Genomic DNA, 8,701 nt, shown 5'->3' with positions numbered 1-8,701 from the left:
ACTTTTTCATTGATTATTCTCTGACCAAGGTATTTCACCTGACCCATGTGCCATCACGTGGTGGCACATGGGCTTTGCTGAGTTGTCCACCCTTCATTGGCAGCTGTCAACATCAGCACATTCTTTATTCCTTAAAAGATACCTTCTGGAAGGTTGCCTGATGAGTACAATCATGGTTGTCCTTATCCTAATTTGGATTAGACTATTGTCTCATTTGTTGTGTGTCGCTTACGCGCGGTTTTTATGTGCCTATCCCGGGGATGCGCAAGGTCTTCTCTTTATTCTCACAGATGTTTCATGCGCTTGCGCGTATGTGATATGCGCCACGCGCAGATGTTTCATGCGCTTGCGCATAGGTTTTGGCTTTGTGTCTTCCTGACATCCTGATTTCAAGCCTCTTGTCTATATCTTGTGGGTTGACCCGCCCCGCTCGATGTTAAGGCGGGTGCATACCCCTTCAGATATGTTTCAAAGTTGATATGACAATCCAATTAATGGACACCATATGCAATGTCATCTTATTATTGAATTAGTTATTTTGTTTTAAGGATGAATAATTTTGAATCACATGCTATGTCTTAATTCCATACCACATAATATGTTTATAGTTAGAACTGTATTGTAACCATCACTAATTATTTGAATTATGCAAACTACCATTCTATGTGGCCAAACTTTTCTATGTGGCTACTATGTTCGTCTTCACCTAACGCTTGATGTTAGATGTTATCCGTTAAAGTGACATATATGATGTAATAAATAACTTATTTTATACATAAATTTAATGGCTAACTTACACACTTACTAAACCTACTCCGAGATTAATGATAATGTCCGTCATAGGAGTAGAACATTCAGCCATTTGGAGAGAAATACCTTACTACACTTCTTGATCCATAAAATAATTTGTAGATAAACACATTTGCTATACTTTTTGATACACCTAGGCTAAAAGCTTTTGATGTTAGGCTGTTAGCGTTATATATGTACTAATAATTTAACCTTGCACGTTGCGCCGAGAATTAAATTATCAGTTTAGTACTGGAACTCGGTATACCAACTAAAAGAGACAACGTAGAACCATTAAAAAAACATTCAAAGGTAACAGGCACATGAGCCTGGCGGTTTAAAATTGACGCTACCGAATTAATGTGTATATTAGTAAAATTAAAAAAAGAAAAATAAAGGAATTTGAAAACTTTATCAAAGTCAGGGACTAAACAATTTTTAGCAAAGTTGAGACACTAACATTGTGTTGATTAAACCGTATCAAAGTAAAGGGATTATACAAGTATATATATTAGTAAAGTTAAAAGGAAGAATTAAAAATTTTATTAAAATAGAGGGGCCAAACATGTTATTATTAAAGTAGATGGATTAAAGTGACAAAAGAGGTTTTTTATTAATAAAAAAAATAAAGGCTACCACATGGCTGCATTTAATTGACCCGCGTTATGAATAGTGTATTTTGTGAGTATAGGTATCTTTTACGTATATAAAACCAAAACGAGTCATTAGATGCGTCTAACAATTATATTCTCCATCTTCTACTACACATTTCTACTGATTACTAGTAAAGTAGTTTATAAAATACGTCAACAACGATTGCTAGTGAGTATGTTGTCGCTAAACCATTTATATAAACATTTAGCTTTACTCATAACAAATAAGCGGCCCTATAGACTAGCGTACTAAATATATCAAATAGTCAAGCCCTAACGACCCTATAGTCCGGCTCAATGAGTAGGGACATGATGCTAAGCGTGGCTGAGTGTGCCCACCCTCTGACCACATACGAATGGATCCAGACGCACGTATACCTAGCCTGAGAGCCAACGGCTATTAAAGTTTTACGGACCCGTAATCCCATGTAAACTTTTGCATTTATGTAAATAACTCAATTAAATGGTTTAAAAGAGTTGAGTGTATTCACCTTTTGATGAGTTGTTCAATTAACAACTTCTCTGTATTTGATAAATGATTATATCGAACCTATAGTTCAAGAATAATAGTTTAATAACATAGCTTGATCGAATTATCTAGCTCCAGACCATTAGTCTGATTTATAGCTTTAAACTGATTTATAGATTTAACCTTGATAAACATTTGTTTTGATATAATAATCAATTTTATTCAAAAGGTTTACTTAAAGCTTTTGGTTCGTATGACGTTTGGTATGACATGCTTTGGCCTAATAGTTTCGAAAACTCTCATCGAGCTCTTCAAGAAAGTAAACCTGTCCCGCAGTTAATTGGGCTTATATGAATTACTTTCTTAAGACAAGAGACTCGACTACTGGTGTTATCACCCTTCCAGGCTAATACACATTCGTTATGTTTTTTTGTTTAATTATTTATAAATATCTTTTATACAAAAAGAATAATGTTTCTTCCTTTAGAAGATTGTCAATTGACAATAACCTTTGTTTCTACAACTTTACGTTTCTTAATAATAAAGAAACGTATTTTTTTTGGTAACCTTTATATGAAAACCTTAAATATATCTATAAAAACTTTCCAAAGTTTAGGTTATACTCTCGACTAGGGTCTCAACTATGTATTGAAATAATGAAGCATAACTTTTATCTTAAAGCGTGTATAACACTTAAGCATGAACGAGTAGCACTTCGATTACACAAGGGTATGAAGCGTCGAAACTTCGGAGTGGCGTCGGGATAGAGCGGACTTCAAGAAAATGAGGGTGGTTTGATGTTTGGGATGAGAAACTGCACCAACACGAACAATACATTGTATCGGCCAAGAATGTTAACAAATCATACGTATCAAACATAATGATTTATGAATGATACATTTTATAGATTTGTTCTATCAACATCAATATTTGTTCTTTTGAATAACTTTATCAATTATGTGAGTTGAAAAATCTTGATTAAACTATTTCTTAAAGACCTTATCCACAAAAAAAATAATAAAGAAAGAAAAAAAAAACTACATTAATTTCAATTTATTATACACTTTTTAACTTTTTGTTATAATTCTAAAGCTAAAGTAGTAGGTTGTTTACTAGTTGCTACTCCTATCTCTTGGATGAAAGAGCTCCACGTATCTTTCTTAGTCCAATATCGTGACAGAAACACCGATTATTTATTTCGCATTCATTTGCCGACCAAACGTGGGATCTTTCTTTTTTCTGTTTTTTTTAGTTCTATATTTTAGTTTTTTATGTTTCTTGATTACTTATAATTGCGTAAACAAATGGAACGCATTATCATTTGATATATGTTTGTTCTTGTGTTTGGTCGTTTAACTGCATTCGAACGAACATAAACCATTTGTTAAACATAATTTTATTTGTGTCCATTCGTTAATAAATTAGGCTTCTTCTATGTGTTTGTTTATATTAAATTTTAATGTATCAAACAAACATGAATATATAAATAATCGAACATGAAACAACTCAAATGAAAATGAGTGGCATATAAACAAACGAATATAAAGTTATGAACCAACGCAAATGAAAAATGAAAATGAGCGGTGGACGAATAAACCATTTTATAGGCTTAAAGTGAAGTATAAAAAAACTATAACCATGTTACAGTTTCATTATCATCCAACACATGTAAATGATGCGTCATATCTTTTTATTCAAATCAATAGGGTTTGTAATAAAATTTCCAGCGAAATACTAAGAATGACATTTCGCCTAACAAATATTGCACTAGCATAGCAACTTAGGACATCCGTGGTGGTTTGATGCCTCTACAACATGAGTTAATGATAACTTAATAATCATGACTAAATATAAATTTAGAAACTGTTTAAAACACATAATTCTCAACAGAATAATCAAATACATTAAATATGCAACCTATTTTAAAATAGGTGTGCAAATTATTACAGTTCAACACAAGATAATTGAGAAATAATCGTTGAAACTTTCAACGACGACATTTCATCATATCATTTGGTCGGTATGTTACCACATTTAATTGGATCATCTTGTCAGAAAATTATGCAATGACTTGTGCCATTTCATTGTTCAATAAGTTTCGACTTCTTTGGAGTTGTTGTTTTACGTTGTTGAGACAACGGGAGCTGAGAGGTGAGAACCTATGTCTATTGGAATTGGTATTTGTGGGCCCTTTGATAAGTAGAGACCCGAGACAAGGGCTTTACTTCCCTTACCCTTGGGTTGTTAATGTTAGCTGGAAAAACAAACGAATAAATATGCTTTCATGTTCATGTTCGTTCATTTAGTTATAAAATACAAAACACTTACCATCAAATGATTTAAGAATGATTAAGTGATATGTTGACTTTTGATACTTTTTATACCTTAAAAACGCAACAAAATATAACATATGAAATGAAGAAATTCATACTTTACTCAAATCTAGCTTACATTCATTGTGACTCCTTTCTATGAAGTTCATGAATTCCCATGTACAACAATGAAGAATCTTCAAAATAATAATCATCATCAAAATCAAAAAATAATAAAATGGATTTTAAACATCATTGCCGAAAATATAGGAACTAAATTTCGGCCGACTTCATTTGCCATACACTGACTGAGGTAGTAACTGATGTTGCCGTAGCATTGTTAAACAAGAACAACCGAGCATTATTGTAAATCGCCTTTGTCGGATAAACTCGTGAAGTAATACATGTTCTTCCTCCTTGTGCAAAACTTTCGACTATAGAATGATCCACCAAGATTCTCATAGTTAGTTTTTCGCCTTTTAGTACCGGGACAATGTTTCCATAGATCGACTTGTCAACATCATTAGCAGTAGATGATCTACATATGGTAACAAATAATAATCAAGCACTAAAATTATAAAGCATAAGCCTAAACATAATAATTAAGAAAATGAGAACAAATGAATACCTTGATTGGTCAGCACAAAAGAAAGTTGTAAGATTTCCATCAACGCCTTTGGCAACATAAAAATAGACAGGAGTATGCTCGATGAGGCCCTCATGCGCAAGGACTGAGAAACCGAATGGCCCTAATGCGCCTTGTGTTGCAGCTCCACCATTAGCACACTCATATGTAACATCGGCTCCATTAAGTTTTAACACTGTGGCCTCATCGAGTTCAAACTCGGCAACAATGTCTAATTGGGATGATGCAGGTAGGTCTAGTGGTACGAGTGAGCCAGCTTCCAATTCTAGATTCTTGAAAACTGTTACATTTGTTCGCAAGGTATTGATCTCATCAACCGGCCATTGGATTATGTTGCTTTGAGTTTTTTTGTCTAACAAAATTGTTCTTGGAACACCCTGTGAATTCATAAGTAAAAGTATAATTAGATCAAGCACGTTCAAATATTAAAACCTAAACAAAACAAAGTATAATTGTAATAATTTAAACCATAATCTATGGGTAATAATAATTTATGCTGAAAATGTGACAAATAACACTTTTAACTGCCACTTTCATTGTCGAGTGCAAGTGTACCACCCCAACGAGAAGTTAATTATTTTGTCCCGGATATTACAATTATGTCGTTTCAATCATTTCAAAACAAATACTTTGAACAAAATCGATTAATTATTTACTAGAATAAACAAAGATACTTTTCCATTAATGTGAGATTTCTTATAATGAACATATGAGTTTCGTTGGCACATCACCTGTATAGATTATTTAAGATGATGTATGGATAATAAATTTTACCATTTCCATTCGATAAGTATATAATAATATGTTCTAAATTTTCTGGTAGTAAATAGTTAGTTACCAAGATTTGATTTATGTATTATTAAATAGGAAAATAAATCCAAACTATAAACTAAAAAAAACCTATTTCTAAGGGGCCCATCGGATTTCTAAATCCAACTAATCATTAATAGGTTATAGTTAAAATTTTTAAAATTAAATTTGATAATAAAAACTTATATGGTAACTTAATTTACATACCATGAGAGAAGCCCAACCCTTACTGATGTCGGAGGTTTCAGTGTCAGTTTCCTTGATCCAACTCCACAAGACTCTTCTTCGTTTGTTTTGGTCGTAGAATGTCTTGGATGCATAATATACACCGTAATCGTATCTCAACCCGATCCCAACATCTAATGTCGGATTATCCGGTTTCCACTTTCCCTTATATGCATTATAAGTACCAATGGCATAATAGTCATGTCTATCATCATCCATACTTGCTTTGACTATATGTTTAACCCCCGGTCCATCAATGGACGTGTCAAGACCATTTTCATCCTGTTTTGAAATCGGGTAAAAGTCAACACATTCCCACATACCCGTACCCGGGACCGCATGGAGCACTCCATCTAAAAGCTCAAACGTTTTAAAGTCTTTGGTGTCGTAAACAAGTGAGATCCCGGTTTTATTAATCTTGGACCCGATTGTGATTCTCCATTTTCCCTCAGGTGTCTTCCACGCGGTTGTGGGGTCACGGAAGTCCTTGTTGTCAATACCAGGTGGTGGGACCAGGACCGGGTTTCCAGGGTACTTGACCCAATTTATTAGGAGTGGGTCCGATGGGTCAGCTGGGTATGCGAGGTTTTGGACTTGGACCGACTCATTGGTGGATCCAGTGTATAGAACCACAAGTTGACCGTCTGGAAGGATGGTGGCTGAACCGGTCCAAACACCCTGCTCGTCGTACCATTGGTCGGTTTCCATAGCGATGGGAAGGTGGCGCCAATTAACTAGATCTTTGGAGACCGCATGACCCCAAACAATTTTTCCCCACACGGGAGCATCCGGATGATATTGATAAAACAAGTGGTACCATCCTTTGTAAAAAACTGGACCTGAAATATATTTTCAAGACAATATATCATAAACTTGTAAAGAAGTCCAATGTTTTTTTAAGTAAATAACACGAGGAAACAATTTTAATTTTTAAGTAAATGATTAGTAAAAAAGACAGATGTTTTCACTGGTTCATCAAGAGTAGCAAAAATACTTTTTAAGACATAGTTGATATTATAAACAATTATTTAGCCCGTTAAAAGTGTGTTGTCTTTCTTCTTTTCCAACTATAAAAAGTGTTTAAAAGTTGTCATATTAAAGGAATTAAAAGGTAATATACTATAATAATTTGATTGGTAAATCTGGAACTGTTGTATTGGTTTTGTGATCTAGCTAGGAGGACGCATAATGAATCAGCAAAAACGTGAGTGGGCCAGGCGAATATTAGTTGGAATTATCATAGGGTAAGATCTGTTTTTAATTATTAATTCAACTTTTTTCCTAAAAGAAATTTGCATTTAAGGATGAAGATGTTACCATAAAACAAATAGAATATTCATTTTTAAGGAGTATCTTCACAATTAAATGTGTGGATACCGTTACAAAACATATTTAAATTTTCCAATTTAATGTGAAAAATCCATCAAAACTCCATAAAATAGATTCATGCTTTTAAGTGTGATCATACATATCTTTTCACACACTTAAAACGGTTGATCTTTTACTATTTACCACAATATTTTGTCTATACACGAATGTCTATCGTGCAGAGATTCGACAAATATTTTTCTAAGGAAAAGACAAGACAACGCTAATTGATGCATCAAATGAATAACAATTGGAGATCACGTACCGTTAGGATCTGTAGATTGAATAATCGCCATCACGAGCAATGCCAACCGGAATCAACATAAAACAACAAAAAATCATTAGACACTGTAAATTATAATCTCTCTAATAAATTCCAAGATTCATGCTTTAAAAAAAAAAGAAACACAATGATCCACCTAACTGGCTAACCACATTCACCATGAGACATATTTAATGTAATAATAATAATAATAATAATAATAATAATAATAATAATAATAATGTGCAAGAACATGTAGTCCAATAAACATACCATTCATCCAATTCTTCAAAGGCTGAAAATGAAAACTAGTTCTTTGCCAATCCAACATGTTGGAGCTCCATGGATACGAATTATCCGCACCCAACAACGGTCGAAAAGACTTCTCGGACACACCTTTATCCACCCCACGAGACAACGGAGTTGTCTTCGTGGGTGTCTCCACCGTTGAAGGTGTAGAAATGGTGTTTAAGTTATTAAAATTTGAATGTCCGGTTCCGGTGATCAAAGCCACTAGAAAAGCAACAAACAAACATGCACACACAATAAATAAAAGTGGCTTTTTGGTGACGGTGGGCTCGTTGCGGGTGGTGTGTTCACCGTCCGGCAATGGGGCATAGGTGGCATTAGGGTTTTCAAGATCTGAGGAAGAAGACATGTTTATGTTAATGTTTGTGAATGTGGTTTGGAGAATAGGCTGGAAACTAACGGTATTTATAATGAAATGTTGAAGAGTACGTGTAGAGAAATAAGATTTAAAATTATTGGTGCTTACGTGGAAATTACTGTATCCACGTGGCAGTTCTCATCCGGTGAGAAAACAGTTGGGACATAGGGTGGTTATTATGTTTCCAAATAATTAGGTTCAAAAGTGGGTTGCGGCGTAGCTTGTTGCCCGTTTGCCTGCCACTTTATTGTAATCGTTTTATAGTAAATTATATAAAACTTCGATTATTTATAATAATTATTATTATTATTATCAAATGAAAGCGAAAGAAAACGAAAAGGTTGTGGTTAATTTTCAATTTTAATTTTTTGTTAGTAATCAAAAGTTTGAAAACATTTTGGAACATTTTTTTAATATAATAAAATATTCTTAACTTAAAATATTCTACATCATACGAATTAGATAAACCATTATGTGTAAAAATTTCATTTAACATTAAC

General features: G+C 33.6%; 1 protein-coding gene across 1 annotated transcript; it reads right to left on the bottom strand.

The window, feature by feature from the left end:
- Window positions 1-4,443: 4,443 nt before the first annotated feature.
- On the bottom strand, window positions 4,444-8,326 carry LOC143616081 (acid beta-fructofuranosidase-like). The gene is made up of 5 exons (XM_077089029.1): window positions 7,808-8,326; window positions 7,538-7,546; window positions 5,887-6,743; window positions 4,852-5,246; window positions 4,444-4,761 (listed from the first exon to the last, which is right to left on the bottom strand). Exons 1-5 carry the CDS (start codon window positions 8,190-8,192, stop codon window positions 4,497-4,499), a joined length of 1,911 nt encoding a protein of 636 aa, XP_076945144.1. The 5' UTR covers window positions 8,193-8,326; the 3' UTR covers window positions 4,444-4,496.
- Between the last annotated feature and the right edge of the window lie 375 nt (window positions 8,327-8,701).

Source organism: Bidens hawaiensis, unplaced genomic scaffold, assembly GCF_021521415.1.
Source record: "Bidens hawaiensis isolate Kalapana, Puna unplaced genomic scaffold, B.hawaiensis_p1.1 tig00045564_1, whole genome shotgun sequence".
In the NCBI taxonomy this organism is placed as follows: Eukaryota; Viridiplantae; Streptophyta; class Magnoliopsida; order Asterales; family Asteraceae; genus Bidens; species Bidens hawaiensis.
The sequence above is the reverse complement of the archived record's forward strand: the minus strand, read 5'-3'. Positions and strand labels throughout refer to the sequence as shown.